The sequence below is a fragment of the Grampus griseus genome (genome assembly GCF_964374135.1).
Source record: "Grampus griseus genome assembly, chromosome: 2".
NCBI lineage: Eukaryota > Metazoa > Chordata > Mammalia > Artiodactyla > Delphinidae > Grampus > Grampus griseus.
Genome location: NC_139018.1, coordinates 46,062,208 through 46,082,059, shown reverse-complemented (window position 1 = coordinate 46,082,059; position 19,852 = coordinate 46,062,208). Strand labels below are relative to the sequence as shown.

General features: G+C 50.1%; 1 protein-coding gene across 8 annotated transcripts in view; it reads left to right on the top strand.

Moving 5' to 3' along the window:
* Positions 1-19,852, top strand: part of SAMD4A (sterile alpha motif domain containing 4A) — a 235,440-nt gene that overhangs the window by 204,716 nt on the left and 10,872 nt on the right. For all 8 annotated transcript variants that reach the window (XM_082647072.1, XM_082647069.1, XM_082647071.1 and 5 more), the window contains 4 exons: positions 1,784-1,869; positions 6,768-6,886; positions 11,253-11,454; positions 12,806-12,932. In XM_082647072.1, the coding sequence (XP_082503198.1) occupies positions 1,784-1,869; positions 6,768-6,886; positions 11,253-11,454; positions 12,806-12,932 (534 nt within the window). The remainder of the gene's footprint in view (positions 1-1,783; positions 1,870-6,767; positions 6,887-11,252; positions 11,455-12,805; positions 12,933-19,852) is intronic.

Below are 19,852 nucleotides of genomic sequence, written 5' to 3'. Positions count from 1 at the left end.
CTGACACTAGAATAATTTGTGCTTGATGGGGTATTTCTCAAAAAATCTCGATTATTTAAAAAATGTAGTGAATACCAGTACTTTTCCTTTGGGAAGGGGAAACAAGTTTTTTCTCTTCCATTGTGCAATATTTCAGACCATTTAAAACTGGGTTCTAACGAAAAGGACAGCTGAATCTTACAGGCGCAGTGAGACACTCCCTATGGTACATGTCCTTAAAAAGACTGAAATCTGTAGAAATCTGGCTCAGAGGAGATGGTTTGTAGCATCCCTTGGAGCTGAAATGCTGGTAGCTTCCTGGTCCGGGTAGGTCCCGCCACCTTCTCACTCTCCCCCACCCCCAAGTGGGCTCTTTGCTGTGTGGATTAGAGCAGATGGCCCCATGGGTGGAGGTACAGGTGGGCGTGGTTATCTGAGAGTGTGGTACATCACCCCCCTTCCCTGTGACAAGACCCATGTGGGCTCTGCCCTCAGGGGACTCGCAGTCCTCTGACATGGTGTCTTTATAAAATTTAACTACTTTCAAATAAATTATAAAATTAATTCATGCTCTACATAAAAAATCAAAGCTAAACAAAATAGTGAAAGGTGAAAAATACGCCCACCTCCACCCCAGGCCCTGCCATCTTCGTCCTCAGAGGTAACCACTCTAAACGGTGCGGAATATCCCTTCAGAAACATTATAATCATATACAAGCTCATGAGCATCCTGTTTACACACACACGGGTCCTGCTTACATGTTTCTCTGCAGCTTGTTTTGTTTTCAGTATTTCTAGCAATACAAAAGCACCACCTCATTCTTTTTTAAAGGCTGCGTACTATTCCCCTGTATGCATAAACCATAATTTAACAGGGCCACAATGAATGGGCATTGAGATGGCTTCCACGTTTTGTTATTACCAACAATGCTATACTGAAAATCTACGTGAGATGGTATAAATGGGATTCTGTGACAGGTTGGTTATGCAGGATCAGGGAGAGAAAGGAATCCCGATGCCCGGTTTCAAGCTTCATGGCGGGGCATTTTTACTTGTCACTGACGTCTTTGTCAAACCATCTCCACCTGGCCTTCTAAACAGTCCCATCAAAATCAGAGCCTCAGGACCTCTAGGATGAGAATAGAATGGGCTACACTAGCGTGGCCATGACCTGTCCAGGGGGGTTGTGTCCTCCACCTGCAGACTAGCTCTGCTCTGTCTCTACGAGAACTTCCTCGAGTGTGTAGGTGAATGTGAGCCTGTGCATGTATAAATGTGGGTACCACTTTGAGAAAATCACCCTCCTGTGACTGAGTGGCAGGCTCCCTGCTCGTGTGCGTGCCCACACACCTCACATCCTAAGAGGCGTGCCAGCCTCACTCCTCCGGATGAGATGTGCGGCTCATTCACAAAATTACGGCTCTTGCTCTCTGATAAGGGCTGATGGTCTTAATGCCTTTGAACTCCCTCTCAAAAGGAACCTCTTTCAAAGACAGGGCTCCGGACGCTGCTGCATTCTTCCTCTCCCAGAGTGGGCAGGGTTGCAGAAGGCTTAATATAGAATGGTATGCGTGGAATTAACCAAAGGGGCTTCTGGAGGCAAGGGCTCCTGTGGTAACCAAGCCTTTGACTTCAGTGGAATGAGGAGCCTCCTGGCCTTTTTTGTGAACGTGACATAAAGCCACAGTCACACATACCTCTCAAAATATTGGTCCTGAAAGGAAATCAGAGGCAGATCTCAGAGGTTAGGATGGGTGTACATTTCTCTGATTCACCTTCCCTTTTTTATTTTTTTAATTCCCAGTGTGCACACAGCTCTTGGTCTCCAGACCCGATGAGGAGAATATAAGTTCCTATTTACAGCTCATAGACAAGTGTCTAATCCATGAGGTGAGTAGTGACAGGTTTCACGAAACTGCTTTTTCTCATTGCTTAAAAGTGGTTCTCAGAGTTTCTGTGGTGTGATCATTTGGGTCTCCAACACCTTGTGTTTGAGTCGGGGGGTCATTAGTAATAGCTTGGGCAGAACGTGGCTGTGGTGGCTTCAAACCTAAACGCAGCTTGCGTATTACTCTGGGGTCCAGAGATTCACCTGGACTGAGCTCTGACTTGGGGGCAAATGCCTGAGAGAAACGTCCGGCTCCGGAAGCCTGCCCGAGGGACCGAGCCTGGGGAGGCTGACCACAGTCCTGCCACCTAGCCCCGGGGGTGTGGAAACATTTTCCCTTTGAGCTCAGGAAAATTGGAGGAGAGCGGGGAGAAAAGGAGAGCGTACAGAAGAAATAACGTGTGTCTGTGTGTATGTTGTATGTGGTTTGGTGGTTATTCTGCTGTATTTTGACTTGTGATTCTTATAAGAATTGGTTTTATTTTTTTTAATTTTTATTGGAGTAGAGCTGATTTACAATGTTGCATTAGTTTCTGCTGTACAGCAAAGTGAATCAGCTATACGTATACATATATCCACTCTTTTTTAGATTCTTTTCCCATAGAGGTCATTACAGACTATTGCGTAGAGTTTCCTGTGCTATGCAGCAGGTCTTTATTAGTCATCTATTTTATATAAAGTAGTGTGTCTATGTCTGTCCCAATATCTCCCAATTTATCCCTCCCCCCACCCCGCTTTCTCCCTTGGTAACCGTAAGTTTTTTTTTTTTTTTTTACATCTGTGACTCTGTTTCTGTTTTGTAAATAAGTTCATCTGTACCATTTTTTTAGATTCCACATATAAGTGATAACATATGATATTTGTCTTTCTCTCTCTGACTTACTTCACTCAGTGTGACAATCTCTAGGTAGCCTCCACCCAAACTCCCACTCACCCTTTTCAATGTCCAATCCTGACACTGCTCTCATTTGGGCCAGCAAAAAATCAATAGGAAGGAGAGAAGGCAAGAACAGGGGATGGATTTTAGAGCTCATTCATTCTGTAGATATTTATTAAGTACCTAGATCCTGCCCCTGGCTAGGGAGCTTCCCGTGGGAGGGGAGTGGGTGAGACAAAAGGAAAACAGGTCACCACACATATGACAATAAGGCCACCTCCGAGGAACTGGAGCCCAGGAGGCGGGTACCTACCCAGAGCCCAGAGGCACTCCGTCCAAGCCAGACCTGAAGGGCGAGCAGAATCTTAGTGGGAAAGTCTTGGTCCATGAGGAAGCGGAAGAGAGCAGTCAGGCAGAGGGAGCAGCGCTCGGAGGGGCCGAGGATGCTTGGAGTAGGCTTCAGCGGGGTCTGATCAGGGGAGCATTAACATTTCTGAAAAAGCACACCGGAACCCTGCTTCCTCTCCCACGCCCACACTCAGCACTGAGCCTTGAAGATACTGCAGGACAAGTTCCCTCCCACCTCGCCTCCAGTCTGCTGAGCCCAGGAGACAAAGTAACGAGTCCTCCAGCTGCCTCCGTTGGATGGTGCGCTAGCTTCCTAATTGGTCCACGCCAGCCCCGACGCTGTGGCCTGGCGCTTCTCCCTTTCCTGCCGTCGTGCGTGCCCTCCCTGGGCGTCCTGGCTCTCCTTTCTGTGTCTTTCCCCTTTTCCTCCCTGGAGCTCCAAGTGACAGGTGCCAAGGTGGCCCCGTGTGGGCTCATCTCCCCTGACTGCAGGGGAGGGGGGCACGTCATGGACGGGAGTCACGGGCAGAAAGGAGCTTGTGCCCTGCCCGCTTGCCTGCATCCATGTCAGGATGGAGGGGCCAGCTCTCTGCTTTGGGAGGGAAAATGGTGTTTGAGGCTTTTTATGATTTGAGTTTGAGTAGAGGGAACACGTTTGAATAATTTTCCACAGCCTCGGGTTATTCTGTGTGTGCAGAACCCACCCTCCCCGCGAGGCCCTGTCGAGGCACAGTCTCCAACCGGGCTGGAGACTCGCCGGGGCTCCGAGACACAGGGCTCCCTTTCACAGCCCGATCTTGCTGTTCTTTAGCCAGTGGATGGGAGGGTGTTGACTGCCGAGACACCTTCCTTCCTCCCCAGGGACAAAGGAGCCAAATCCCTAGAGGAGTAAAAGGACAGGAAAGTTCTGAATCTTATTTCTGAGACCAGTCGCTTCATCTCCTGGATTATAAGCCCAGGCTTCTCGCCTCCTTGCCGTCTTGAGAAGGTTCTGGGAAGAAGAGCTCTTGCCCCCTTTATGACTCTTGTAATCCAGCCACAAGAGCTGTAGGACACATCTTCATCCAGACAGACATATGGGTCTGGGCCTGACAGGGACAGAGAACTCAGAAGTGGCTGACCGGCTGTGTCTGGGCATTCTGGAGTCTGGAGTCTTCCTTCCCCTCCGGCCCCCGAGGAGGCTGCTGCCAGCGCAACCCAGAGCTGCCTGGAGCCGGCTGAGATGAGGCGCTGGCATCCCAGCTGATAGCAGAGCTCCCACAACCGAGTGCTATTTGCAGGCACACACGGGAAGCAGCTCTCAGAAATCACTCATTACCAGCCATGGTCTAGCTCCTCTCCAAGCCTCCCAGCCGCAGCTCCCAGGACTGAGAACAGCCACACGCTCAGCACTCCTGAGGGGCCCGTTCCCATCTGCAGCCCCAACTACGTGAGCCTGTTGCCCCGCTGCTGAGTGGATGAGCTGACCTCTCTGAGGGGGCATAAACATTTCCATCTTCTTGGGTGCTCCTTGCCGCCAGGGGAGATGTCACATATGAACCAGTGTCCCTGGAAGCGCTTTGAATGCACATCTGTAAAGTGAGCCATTTACTCCTTTGTCACTTGGAAACTCAGGTGGGCTCCAGACCAGCTCAGTGTTGTAGTTCTGAGACCTCGAAGTCATTGGTTGGAGTTTAAGGCCAGGGTTGAAGACCAAAGCTTATGAATGTGATGGACATTCATATGCTGCCACCAAAGGGCTGGTCCGTGCAACCGAAAAACCTAGTCAGTGTCTGTGGGCAGCACACAGTGACCCATGGCGAAGAGCCAGGCATGTTCTGAGTATCCTAAGTGCCCTTTGTGTGTGAATTTCATTTAATCCTTACAAGTTCCCTTTGATGAGGTATTATTAACCTGAGTTTTTAGAAGGAGCAGAGTCTCAGGTAGAGGAACTTGCATAAAGATGTGAGGGATTCAAGCCCTGCCCATTTGCATCCAGAGGCTTCCACTGACCCACTGGGCTGGACTCTCCTCTCCTCCCCAAGTCGTCTTGACCAGCGCACCTGCATCTTGTGTCCTCGCTCAACATTCGGCTGAATAAGCTGGTCAGAAGCAGAATCTACCCATCCCTTTATTAGTCTAGCAGAAATGCTTGCCTTTTGCAGTTTTTGAAGCTATTCCTGTATAGCTGGACACTCGCTGAACATCACCAGCAAATGAGAGGGACCACAGAGGAGAACCACATCCTCACCTTTTAGCCGTGAGACCATCCACCATGCACCTTAAGGCGTGTCAGCACATTTATCTCTAACGGGGCACTGAGTGCCTGCTGGGGAAGTCCACCTTGATGACTGTGCTCAGTGGCATCTGGCTAAGGTCAGCCAGGAGGAAGGGGTTTGCAAGTCGTCAGTACCTTTTCCACAATATGACTAACGTCGTCTTGCTTTTGTTCACATAGCTCTCCTGTGTTCAGGTCCTTAAAGATGAAGTGTCATTGGAAGAAAATAAAACTGTCATTTTTTTCTGTCTGTTTAAGGAATCTGTTTCCTTTATGGGAAACAGACATATAGTCTGTTACTCTAAGTATTCATTTATTTCTACTTAAAGTATTTCATGCTTTATTGACAAAACTACTTGGGTATGGTATCTCCATCACTGTTACTGCTAGTCAGTCAGATCCAGTGGCTTTATGACAGTGCGTGGACCTCAGTTCTAGGCACTTGACAGGGGTTTCCTATATTGCATGTGTAGTCCTCACCATCTAGAACACTGCATGGCCATGGCTTATCTGCAGCAGAATTCCCAGGGCACTTGCTGCAAACACAAACCCCTAGACTTCTCTCCATATCTATGAAATCAGGCTCTGGTGGGGAGAAGGGGTTCAGAAATCTGCATTTTAACAGTCTCCTGGGGGATCCTAATATATCATGAATTTGAGAGTCCCTGCCTTGGGGTCTCATAGCCCCTGTGAAGTCCTTCCCTGGGCTTCGCTTGAGTACATAGGCTGTACACACAAAGACACATGATATAGGTGAGAGTGTGTTACGTATGGGGCAGTAGGCAAAGCATCCCCAAACACCAGTTTTACTAGAAAAGACTTGAGAAGGCATCAGATCTACCCATTTTCCTAAACCTTAGACAAAATTTAGGTGAGGAATGGTGCACTGGGGTTGTGTAGAGCATGGGGCCCCTTAACTGGAGATTTCTCAGCAGAGGCCAGACACGCCGAGAGTACATTCCCTTTTCCGAAGCCCCACAGACCACTCCAGGGTGAACACACACCGTCAAGCAGATTGATTTTTTGGAGTGGTTTAGCATTTCCATGGATTATGAAAATGCCTGTAAAAGCCCAAGTAGTCAACAATCAATTTTGCAATTCATTCTTGGTTAATAAACAGAGTCCAGAGTGGAGTCAGGGGAAAGTGGAAAGAGGGTATGGATCTGCCAGAGATGCAACCAAAATCGAGGGTTGTCAAAAGCTTAATGCATGTACCTTACCAGGCACCTCCAATGTCAAATAACTTGAATTTTCAGTACAGGCAGCTCCCAAATAAAACTGACTGCTGTTTGGAGCAGGTTGGAAACAAGGTGAAGAAAAGGCAGCTGCAGGACTCCGATGTTTCCCCGATTAATCGCGTGTTTCTCCCTCTAATGCCAGGCTGCGTCACCCATTAAAAAGTCCTGTTTGTTTTGCAGGCATTTACAGAGACACAGAAAAAACGATTGTTGTCATGGAAACAGCAGGTGCAGAAGCTCTTTCGGTCTTTCCCTCGGAAAACCCTTCTAGACATATCAGGATATCGACAGCAAAGAAAGTATGTTGGGATTTCAGTCTTTGTACTGCATGGTGGTTCCAGTACCCCACTGTCTGCTTAGGTTCCAGGGGCAAGACTACACAGGGCATCATTCCTTGTTTATCAGGGCGCCCTATGACAAGTCCAGATCACATTCCTTAAACAGGTGGGGTTGGGAAAAAGCTGTAGAGGGAAAGAATTCCCAGAGGAAGAGCTGAATGTGATCTTGGGCAACTCAGTTGACATGGTCAAAATGACGGTATAGGTCTGGATGGGCATTGAGTGGGGAGTGGGTACGATCTAACGAACGCCCACAAAACACTTGGTGCTTTATCCACAACAGGGGGCTCTGAAAGGACAAAAACGGGTGGTTCTCTCCACACCTTAAGTGGTAGTGTAATTTTTTCTCCCTTCTGGCTGCAGACAAGCTAATTATAGTTGGTGGCAGGGTGAAGAGCCCAGTGCTAGTCTATTTTGGTCTGAGCTGCAATCTAAGAGTGGAGCAGTGCCATTCTTGATTTTTCATAGTACTTCAGCTTCTTGGATGTCGTTAAAAATAAGCCTCGTTGTACTTTAGAACCCATTACCTTAATCTGGTTTTAAGTTGAGGGATCTAATTGCATATTAAAGGTGAATTACAGTGACAATCTGGGGGAGGAATCACGGGGAGGGGTAGAGGGAAGCCTTGAACAATGACAGGGAGTTTTGGGGAGACAAGGGAATGACAATGATGCAGATATGCTGAAAAATCAACATTCTGTTTTACTTTTTTCAACATGAGCAGATAAATACTCATTTTTTTCGCTTGCACCTAGCAAGTTCTGAACTCATTTCTCAGTGCATATGTAGAAGCTCTGTCTGTGTTAAAAGGTTGGGCATTTATTTGCATAAGTGTGCCTTGAAACATCACTGTTTTATAAATTACTTCAGGGAGATAAGGCCAGTTGGAACTTGTGAAAAGTCTTCATTGAAGATTAATGTAAAAATTGAAGTGTTATCATATTCCAGCATATATAACACAGTTATTTATTAAACAAACATTTAGCATGTACTTTGTGCCAAGTGGGTATCCAAGCACTTAAGAATATTAATACATTTAATCCTTGCAACAGCCATATGAGGTAGAGGTGCTATTATCAACCCCAATTTACAGAAGAGTTGGGAGGCAGTGGCATCCGGGATTTGGACCAGGCAGGCCAGCGTCAGCTCCAGAGTCAGTGCTCTTAACCACTGCGGTTGCCGGGCAGCTCTCCTGGTCCCCGGATGATGTGCAGAAAAGAGAGTCAGACAAAACAATACTCTATTGCCAGCTCCTTGGCCCCAAGCCTCCCTGGAGGGTTGGGCGGACCACCTGTGCACCCTGAGGATTCCTGGGGGCCCAGATGAAAGGCGAGGCCTGCTCCTTAGCCTTCTTCCCTGGGGCTGCCCCCTTCCCAGGCTCTCCCTCTTCTCGACCCCCAAGAAAGGGGAGGAAGATCCGGACCCCTCTTGTAACACCAGGCCCTTGGGAGACAAGTTCCAAGAGGAAGAAGGAATTCAGAAGTTGAAGATGAAAACAGAGCTTTCAAGCTCTTTTGTCTTCCTCCCCGAAGTGCCATCCGCTGCTTCCGTCTGCCCTGCTCTGTCCTTGGTCCACATCACTGTTCCCCTTAACCTTGACTCCTCTACAGTGTTATTAACTGACGCTTGAATTGGGCTAACCCAAGGTTTGCCAGATTGGTCCTCCTTTTATTGATTAGATCAGGATGAATGCAGTCATCAGTTACGGATGTTCAACTGGAAGTTGCTGAAGCTCCAGAAAGTAATTCATTCTCATAAACATTACCTCTGGGATCTTTTTATGCTATTAATTTGCTTTGAAGACCTGTTTCTCCCATAATACAAAGGTAACTGCAGCCCAGCCCCTCCTTGAATTATCACAAATCCCAAATTAATTGGTTCTTATTAATGTTATTTTATCAGTCATTTCAAGGAAATGAACTCAGTTGGTTAGATGTAGGAAAGCACAGAAAGACACAGATGGGCAGAGCAAGAGAATGAGAAATGGAAACTGACGTTTGTCACTTTGTTCTCTCCCGAGAAAGAATGATTATTTCATTAAGCCTAGTGATCTGAAGTGACTTAAGCTTTCACTCTGGTTACCAGCAGCGGCAAGCCTCAATAAGCCTGACTTTGTAATAACCAAGCTTAGGACACCACGGTGAGGTCCACCGTCATTCGACGGCCTAACCAAATTCTCCCCTCCATCCAGCCTATCCCCAGAATGTTCTGGGCTCTACCAGCTCTGTGAATGCTAACTTTAGGAGTCCACGTTTCTCCCGTGACTAAATGTCCCATTACAGAATCCTCTGGCTACATTATATTGCTTAAGAATATAGTCTTGCCTGCCTGGAAGCACAAATCATTTTAGCATCACTCGCTGACTGCTCTGTTTTGCATATGAAATAACTTTTTAAAAATCCAACCAAAAAGGAAGATGAGCAAAAAAGCTGTCTGCACTAAATAAGGAAAAATCTTAGGAGAATACTAAATCATCATACCAGGTGGCCAAAATTCTGGCTCCAAAAACCAAAGGACTAGTTTTCATAGTTTAAAAAACGAAAACAACCCCCCATCCCTCAAAACAGCCACTTGATCCTTGTCTCCACCTGTCACATGTTGTCCATACCCCAGAGGAGGTCTCTTCCATCACTTGAGATTACTTCTGCTCCTCTGGGCCTGAATTTCTTCTTTCAAACCAAACATTTTAAACCTTAGTAAAAGAAGGAAGAAAGGGGGAGAATGGGAGAAAGAATGAGATAAACCAAGAGACCTAGAACCCGTGAGTGTCCTTCTCACCACGTGTACATGAGCCTCTGACTGGAATTGGGAACCATTCTTTTGGGTCACAAAAGTGGAAAAACACAGCCCAGAAATCAGTTGCCACCAGCTCACCGTGGCATTCTCTTCCCTGCTCCCGCCGCGCCCCCCGCCAGGAAATTTAGGAATTCTAAGGAAGAAACAGTTTCTGAGATCAACTGTGCTGATGACTTAGATGCTCCACCCCACACACACACACACACACACACACACACACACACACACACACACACACACACACACACACACACACACACACACACACACACACACACACACACACACACACACACACACACACACACACACACACACACACACACACCCCCTCTCTCCCTCAGGAAATAACTGTTTTGCAGCACCTCCCCTCCCCATCATCTGGTTAAACTACGTCAGCTCTGCCTCCTGGAGTCTCCGCACAGGCTTGGTACAAACCTCCCCTGTGTGGCTGGGAAAGCAAGTCTATTCCATCTTGTGGCCATCGGAGGTAAAGCATTTTGACTGAAACATCAGTGAATGACTAAAGCTGACTCTTCTTGGAAAGAATGTGCTGGTTCCTGAAACCCTGCTGGCTGCCGTGCACCCTCCCAGAACTTGAGGCCTGCTGGAGAGGATGAGTTCTTCAGCACTGAGGTCACCAGACCAATGGGAGCACGGTGTCCGAGCATGATGCCACGGGTCCGCGGCTGCCTCCCTGCGTGGACCCAGGCGAAGCCTGTGACCTCCGGGTCTTTCTCTGGGGAGGGCCTGAGGAGTGGGGAACAGTCGGTGTCCTAGGTCCAGAGCGATTGCAAACATCATCATCTTCATTCTCATATCCCTCCTCTTCACCTGGAGTCAGAGCCCCAGACGTGGGGTCAGCTCTCCCATTTGGAGAGGTGATTATAATGCCAGAGACTCATTCATTCGTTCACTCAGCCTGCGTTTACCGCCAGGAGCTGATCCAGGCAGGAGGGACCTGCAGGGTTGATGAGGACAGACACCATCTTTTTTCTCATGGAGCTTACGTCCTAGTGGGGCTCAGAGGCCACTCCTTCCAAGTCTGCTGTACAGACAGACATCAGAACCGGACTGTGGTCTGAAGGAAGGGGCACAGATCCTGGCTCTGCCGCTTTCTTACCGTGTGGCCCCTTGACAGGAACGTGAGTGCTCAGGGCCCGTGACACAGTGGAAGAAGGCTGTAGAGCACACGGGTTAACCTTCTGGGCTCATAGTCCAGCACTGCCCCCCCATGGCTGTGTGACCTTTGAGAAATTATTAAGCTCTCTGTTTTACTTCTCCAGCTGTAAATGGAGATAGAGTGCCTACTTCATAGGATTGAAGAATCAACATCAAAGTCCCAGGGCGGTGCACGTGATGTTAGCTCTCAGATGTTAGCTGTCATTTAGTCATAGAACCCTGACCCCCGTAGACCTCATAACGGTCAAAATGTGAGCAGACCCCAAGGAGGCATCCTGCTGGCAGCCCGGGTGTTGGGAAGGGCTGAGGGTGACTGATGGCCTCTGTTCTTCCCTCTTGGCTCTCACAGCCGCGGCTTCGGGCAGTCCAACTCCCTCCCGACGGCTGGCTCTGTGGGCGGTGGCATGGGCAGGCGGAACCCACGCCAGTACCAGATCCCCTCCCGGAACGTCCCTTCCGCCCGCCTTGGCCTCCTGGGCACCAGCGGATTCGTCAGCTCCACCCAGCGCAACACCGCAGCCAACCCCACCATCATGAAACAAGGAAGACAGGTCTGCTCGGCCCCGGGGAGGAGGGTGGGCAGGCCCAGCTCAGGGCCTGAGGCTCCGGACAGCCCCCCAGACAACCCCAAGGCGAGAGGAGAGGCCCGGGGGGGCTAGACTGAGGACGGTTGTCCCTGTGGCTCAGAGGTTGTTTGCACTGTTTCTCGGGAAGACAAAGCGAGGCCACGGCAGCAGCTGGCTTTGTGGGGATTTTGTTTAGGCTGCCCCACGACCGCTTTAACCTTGGGGGCCCTGCACACGGGGGGCCTTTAGGAAGAAATGCAAGACCTGTTTCTTCTTCGCCTTGATCCTTGACCTGCCCCAGCAGATCCCACTGCCTTCCAAATTTGGCTTCCAGAGCATCTGAGGGCTTCTTAGCCTTTTTATCTGAGGCAAATAGCTCCTTTGTCATGGTCCCAGCTGTGGTGGAGAACCCACAGGAAGGAGCCTGAGAAAGGCTGTCACAGGGAGAATTGAAACATTCTCAGGCGGTCAAGGCCAGGCTGCCCAGAGATTCTCGCCATGGGATATAGAGCCACAACCTCTGTCCCCTGGGTCCTCGTCCCAGTACTCCCACCCTCCCACCCAGCGCCTCCCACCTGTGTAGCCCCTGCTCTGTGGGGACTCTGCAGGTCGGGGCTGGGGTTAGAGGGACACCAAGTGAGTCTGAGGTTCTGGGTTGTCATGAGAAACTAAGGGATGAGAGCTTGATTTACAAAACAGGAAACAGTTCCTGGCAAGACAGGCAGGATTCACTCCCCCCAGGGAAACAGCACAGGGTAGGAAAAAGCCCCACTCTCTGACCATTGTGGGAAGCCCCCAGATGGGCCCAAGAGGAAATCACTGCTAGGACACCCGCGTAATAATAAACACACAAGCTGACTTGTGCCAGCTCTTTGCCAGCTGAGAGGTTCTTTTTTCTCCTCCTTGCTTTGTAGTAAATTGTAAGAATCTCAGAGAGAAAATCAACTGAGAGCCCTGAAATAGTTTGTGCTCTTCGTTGCAGACATTTATAGAACTCCCCCCATTTCCTAGAAAAGTGATAGGAAAAGCAAAGGCAACAGAAGGGATAAAAAGAGTTTTGGAGCTAGCAAGGGAGATTGGTGTCCAGATTAAGTGAGGCTTAGAGAGGAGCCTGAGGCTAAGGACGTTTCGCCCCGGGGTGGGGGGGGAGGGGGGGACTGAACGGAACGGAATCTAAAGCCCCTCTCTCTGAATAAGCAGATGGATCGTGCTGGCCTATAAGCCCTTTCCCAGAAGTTAGCAGAGAGTCCTCCCAGGGTACTTGCCTCCTGGATTCTGGCTGGGGGCCCCCCCAGGTGTCCGGAGTAATGGGTTCTGCTTTCGTGTTTCTCCCTAGAACCTCTGGTTCGCCAACCCCGGGGGCAGCAACAGCATGCCAAGCCGCACCCACAGCTCAGTCCAAAGGACCCGCTCGCTGCCCGTGCACACTTCACCGCAGAATATGCTGATGTTCCAACAGCCAGGTAGGGCCCAGCCCTCCATCCTTCGCTCTCCTCTCGGGGAGGCCAGGTCACCAAAATAGATGCCCCAGTGAACCCAGGCAGAAAGTGCTTAGCCTCAACTGTCACCATGCATTCTTTTGAGCTTATAGAAGCCTTTCCTTTTTTAAACCGTGTCTTGCCAGCATGAATAGCGGCTGGTTGGCTGGGAGCCAGCACACAGAGCTCGAGTTGGTTGTGATCTGTTGGGGGTATTTTTGATTCTAGTTATATTTCTGGATTGATGAACCCAGGGGTATTACGGGGGGGTTTTCAGGGGGGAGTTGGGAGGGGTTTCATGTGTAGTGTGTGTGTCGTTGGTATATACGTGGGGGAATGTGTAGATAGTGAGACAGAGAAAGAAAACTTGACAGTGCGATGCTGAGAGACCTCCCCCTGGTTTGGGAGCTCCTTGCACACGTGACCGCTGATCCAGCCATCTTTCCTCTACTTGGTTAAAGAGCAGCTTGGTGCACCTCATGTCAATTTCACCTTTGACCACGCCTCCTCAGAGTAGCCAGAATTACATACAGCCAACAGATGCCTGCACCTTCTTCTGTGCAGACAGTGACCTCTTAGACTCCATGAGTAATGCAAAGCCCCGCAAGCAATTACTACATGGGTCGCACCTGGAAGAAGGTCCTCACCCTGGGTAGACATGCTCTGTACCATGTCTTACAGGAGTTTGAGGGGAAATGTCACTGTGGCCTGGGTGGGCAAAGAAGCTTCTCAGAGTCATAGGTGAGCTTCAGGGAGCAGAGGGTGAAGAGGTGGAAAGAGGAGGGTGGAGTTGCAAGCAGAAGGAGCCAAGAGAGCAAGACTGCAAGGGTATCGAGTTCCACGGCGGCTCGGCAGAGGGGTCAGGCTGAAATAGCGGCAGGTAGACCAAGGGAGCTGGAAAGACTGCAGCCAAAGGTGGGACGCTGAATCCAAGGCCGAGGAGCTCAGACTCCAGCTGCTCTCAGTGAGGAATCGATAAAAGATTTTGAGCAGGGGCGTCAGACAGGGCTAAGCATGGAGGAGTGAAGGGAAGGCAGGCTGGAGGAGGAGAGGCCACCGAGGAGAAGGGCGGGTGCCGATAGCAGGGAGCCACCAGGGCATAAGGTATGTCAGGAAAGGACGGGACGTCCACAGAGTCCAGATGCTGGTTGAAAATGGCTTCTTGATGGGCGTCCCTGGTGGCGCAGTGGTTGAGAGTCCGCCTGCCGATGCAGGGGACACGGGTTCGTGCCCCGGTCTGGGAAGATCCCACATGCCGCGGAGCGGCTGGGCCCGTGAGCCATGGCCGCTGAGCCTGCGCGTCCGGAGCCTGTGCTCCGCAACGGGAGAGGCACTTTTGTTTTAAAGCTCCTTTTCTTCATTTTGATACTTGCTCTTTTTCTTCCCAGGAAGAAATACTTAATAAAATTTTGGGGGTTGTGAAGGCCTTCTCCCTGGGTCATTTAGTCCCAGCCTCTGTTTTCATGTAGAAGTATGTATAATCCATTCCCAGTAAAAAGAGAATCTGGACAAGATTTGAAGACATCCTGGGCACGAGACCTTTCACCTTAAATGAATAGTTCACCCTGACCTCAGCCCCAGGACTGCAGCCCAGCCACCGTGCAACCTCACGGGAGCCCTCGCGTAGCCGACCGCTCTCTTCCAATCCTAACATACTTGTAGACTTCTCCATTCTTTCCTACCTCTTTTTTCCTCCCTGCAGCTCTCTTCCAAGTCCTCAGTCACCCTCTTTGTCCCCCATCTTAATTGGGCAGACCAGGCCCACCAGGAAGATCTGGGCCATCCCTGGGAGAAGAACCATTTGGGTCTGTTGATCTGAATCCTCCACCTGCACTATGTTTCCCCTCTGCTCTTATACAGCAACGCTGAACAGTTGGCTTATGCCCAGGTCAGCTATGACCCTAACATTGTCTCCACCCTCTTCCCGTGAAGCCTCTTGTTCCCATAGTTAAAGAATCAAATACTACCAAACAGCTTGTAAGAGAAAATGACTCTCCCTGCCCTCCCCTCCCAGCCCAGAGTCCCATCTCCAGAAGCAGCACTTCCAGCTGTTTTCAGTTTTCCTGGTAGTTATCTGCAAGTCTCTCAATAATGTTCTTCACATACTGGACTTAGAACCCTTGGGTTATTGTTGTTGTTTTAATTAACCTCTCACCCGAACATGACAAACCCACTTCCAGCAAGGCCCTGATGAGGCAAGGCATTTCTGGTAACCACGGCCCAGGGACAGGACTGCTCCGTATTTCCTGACTGCAAATACCCTGGTTAGGGCTCAGCAGAAGCCACTCCTAAGTCCTGCCCGGCACCCTTGGCCCATGTCGGGTGGCTCTTCCTGAGACATGGCCATGAAGGGCGAGGCAGGGCACAGCTGTGACCCAGGATCCCTGGCTAAAGGGAAAGCAGGCTGCAGAAAGTCCCCCCATGGGCGCAGAAAGTTCCTCCTCAGCCTTTGCATCTAGGGCCTGAGGGCCGGGGGCTGGGACTAGACCATAAGCCTCACATCAGGTAGGCAGATATCAGGACGGCAGAAAGCGGCTTTCATCTTTACACAAGCAGTAGTAATTGTGAACGCAAAGTGGAATAGAGATGTGCGACCAACCCAAAATTGAATACTCAGAAAACTGTGCTACATTCCAACATAGTGGTTTCCTCCTGGCCATTAGATGTCTTCAAAGCACCCATTTTGACCCATCTGAGCAAATCTTGAAGACTACACTACATTCTAAGGAAGTTTGGATTCTATAAACTTAAAATAATCCCATCAAGATGATGGAATGTCTCCAAAGAATAAAGAAAAGCCTGGGGGCTAGAACCAGCCTCCAAGTTGTGTATCAATTCATCAGTCACCTTGCTTGAATTTGCGAGACACTTCTTTCTTTCCTGGACCTACAGAATCCGTGGGCCCCTTGGAGGCCAGGGCAGGAGGGGTGGTTCTCCACTTCATTCCCATGTGGACAGATTTAAAATGTTTCCCAGGACAAGCCAGGAGAGCCATCGGTGATTGTTGCCTCTTGCTGGCCTGTGGGATGAGTAAGAAACATGAAGCTGGTCCTCCCAGAGAGGAGGACAGGGTCTGATACCATCACCGGGGGGTGACGAGCTCAAAATCAGGGTGGCGCCTGGCGAGAGGGGTCATGTTTCTCCGAGAGGTAGGGTGTTTTCCCAACTGGAAAATTAGTTTGGAAACTGCTCGCAGAATGACACCTTATCTTGGAAGCAGACCCTGCTGACCTGGGCTCCGCCACCCCTGGGATCAGAGAGGATCTCAGAGCAGCCCTGGCGTGACACTAGGAGGCCACGGAAGTTCCTCGCCACCTAGAGGGCCTGACGGGAAAGGGCAGAGGGGGCCAGCAGCTGACTTCAAAGGAAAAGCATGGAGAAAGGTAGACGGGGCAGCCTCACAGGGGACCTCATCCTTCCCTTGCACAAAACCATGTGCAAACTACCTTTGGTGCTGGACCACCCAGATGTGAGATGGGTAAAGCAGTGCCTTACCTGGCAGCATTTCATGATGTGACATATCTGTTCTCCATCGCAAACCTCCCCTATGCAGCGGCTCATGACTGGAATCCTTCCATCATTAGAATACCTGGGAGCATAGTGCACAAAGCTGTTATCATTCCTTTCTCCTTACTGTGAGTGAGTTTCAGACTGCTTCCAGAGAACTGCCTTTAGAAAGAGAGGGGAGAGGGGGAGTGCCGTCAGTGCACTGGCTCCGCTGAGGGGATGGAAGGGGCTGCCCTGCAGAAGCAGAGGCCAGAGCAGGGACCCACTTAGAGTACCTGATCAACATTTGCTCCCTCCTTCTAGTAATCCAAGGCAAACAGCCCTGCTCAGGACTGACAGAGGATGGGCAGGGAGGTTGGCAAATGAATCAGTTCTATCACAGCCAAGAACCCAGCTGGGTCTGTGCCCCACTGCTTCTGAGAGCCAAATTCAGAGAGACCGACTTGAGGCAAGATGGTACAATAGTGTCGTGTACCATAGTCTGCTCATCATTTTTTGTGAAAATGTGGGTCCCATAGGATTTCCGCAGCACTTAGTTCTGCAGGTCTAGGAGTGAGGTCCCCAGAGAAGAGCTCCATTCCCCACAGCAGATTCAGGGAGCGACTGCGTACCTGTGTTCCCTGCCACCTGCCCACCACTACCAGCTCTGCACGGCCGCATTGGCCCATTTCCCTGCCGGCACTGATCTCTTTTCCTTTTGACACCATTCTCCCCCTTTCCTCTTGGTTCCTGCCTTCCCTTTATCTTCCTTCCTCCCCTCATCACAGTTGTGTAGCTCCCACTTCTGCATTCCCTGCCCCTTCCTCAAGAGACTGACTTTCCTCATTTCTCGCCTTCCAGCAACCCACTTCTCACTCAACCAGACTCAAAGCCCTCCTGGTTTACTCAGCAGAGTGGCCTCAGCTGTCATTTGCAAAGTGGGATTCTCAAGGTTTTTCCTAGAATGCCCCAACCTGCTGCTTATTCTAAAGTCCTAAAAACATTGGCCTCTTTACCTCAGCCTCAGGGACTTGGAGAGAGAGGCAGAAGGACACTTCAGGCCAGGTGGACCCTGCAGCAACACCTCATTAGGGATGGGCACTGCTTCCTTCCGGAATCCTCTTGACCCTGGGCCTGAACAGCAGTCCCTGTTCTTGTGGGACTTCTGAAAAGGCACAATTTGAAAGTCCCACATCAGCCTAGACTTTGGGCATCCTAGAACTGGGGATCCTCAAATACATCCTAAATACTGGAAGGGTCTGATGGGGAGGGGAAGAATCCCTCGTACTCAGAGATGCCATCTGAGCTAAGGAAACAGGCCTGCTCGGGCAACAGGACAGAAGGCTCGGAGTCTATCCTTTTTGCCCTCCCGAAGACTCGAAACTACACCTACCTGGTCTGTTACAGCTGGGGGCCCAGGATAAACGCAATGAGCCCCCAGGCTGAGCAGAAGCAAGGACAAGAGTTGGTCTGTGGTCCAAGTGGACCTGTGGGCAGGAGCTGCCCACACGCTTAGTCGGGGCATGGAGAGCTCTGCCCACCAAGCCACCCATGGCTGAGGGCTTCCAGCCGAGATGGAAGCTGCTCTTCACCCGTCTGGTCTCCCTCTGTCTCCTGTGTGCAGGGAGATGCCACGGATCTGTTTTTATCAAATACACAATTAAAAAGTCACACTATTAGGAAACTCTGGAGTGTGAACATACGGGCTTCTCCCAAGACTTAGAATTTTTCAAAGCTGCTCTGAGAGTGGTTAGGAGTCACGACTCCCCCGTGCAACAGAGGGAAGAGCTGGAGGATAAAAAGCAAGCATGCCGACTTTCAACCTAAAAGAGCAGCCACTAGGGTTTGGAGATTCTGGAGCAGAGAGCCCCACATTTCTCAGCCCCCCTTTTTTTGGAACACGCAATCCCAGGCTTGGAAAATGCCATTTTGCTGCGTGTTGGCAAGAAATCCTGCAGCTGAAACACTTCTCTCCAAATGTCGAGCATCTTTATTTATCCAAATCTCTCCACAGTGTTTGTTTAAAGGGGAGTGCTAGAGAGTAAACTAAATTTTACAATGAGCATATGGATGGCTGTAACTGCTGGGGTTTTTTTTTTTTTATTTGCTAACTGGCTATATATAAAATTGTGTTTCTATTTTATAGATTTCACACCCTGAAGGCTGCTAATTTTTGCATGCATATGATTTTCACATGAATGGATGAAAATACTAAAATACTCTTCCCTCTGGGTTGTTTAATTGCCCGACCCTACTCAGAGCAGTGGTGGATGGGGGTGTGGGGAAACCAGCTTCCCTAGAAGCCCAGTTGTCCTCTGTCTGCTCATGAACTGGCACAGTTGTCTTTCAGACCCATCGATGCTGGAACTGGTGTCAGAAAGAACCTTATCTGCTCCCCAGCGTTCATATCGATCGCTTTTGCCAACCTTCTCTTTGAGAATTTTAAATAACGGAAACGACATCTGCCTCTGAATTAGCTGGTAATGGGGAACACAGATTGCAGGGAAGGCTGAAATATATAGCTCCTCGAGGAAAACAAATACTTTGGTTTAGCCATTCGTTTCAACTTCCCCTCCCACCAAACCATCAACCTCATTTTTCATTCCCTCCCCGCTCCGGCCCCAAGCGCCCCCTAGTGGAGATGCGAAGGAGCCAGGAAATGGCCTGCAGTTTGGGCCTCAGGATCCTTTCCCCACTTTACAGATAGAAGAGCTAAGGCCCAAAGAAGGGAACAGCTTCCCAGGGTCACACAGGAAGGCAGTGGCAACGCTGAGACTCCCCCAGGCACTCAGAACATATCCCACTGCTGATTTTTTCTGCCCTCCCCCATAGGATTTCACAGTTCTGTCCGAGTTTCACAGTAGCTGTCCGTTTCCTTCTATTTCCATCTTTTTCATCACTCCATAGACAGGTAATGAGGTGTGCAGAAGGCCATGGCTGGGTATCATGGGAGAGTCAGAGAAATCTGAGAGCATCGTCGCTGTCTGCAAGGCACTTCCAAACTAGTTAAGGATGTTCAAGGGTTCCACAGGATAGGGAGGTTGGGGGAGGTGCTGACGGTGAGCCCTAGCACGACAGAGGAGGCTCAGGGGTGCCTCCCCCTTGGAGGAGAGATAGGGAGGGTCCACATGGTAGAGGGGGCTTTGTGGTTAGAATGCACAGTATTGTCCTGGGTAGCGGGAACCCTCAGAACAGACGTCTCAGCCCTTGCTTCCCAGCGCTTGGAGTTGGAGAGTGTTGACAGGCATGGCAGGCATGCAGTGTGCAGTGGAGCAGCAGCTCTGGGTGAGACCCATGTGGCTTCCTGTCCCAGCTCCGTGTCGGCTGGCTAGCCTTGACAAGTCACTTAGCCTCTGGGAGCCCCACTTGAGAACTGGACACCCAGCAGGGTCTTGGACTCAGAAGAGGCTCTTGCCAGG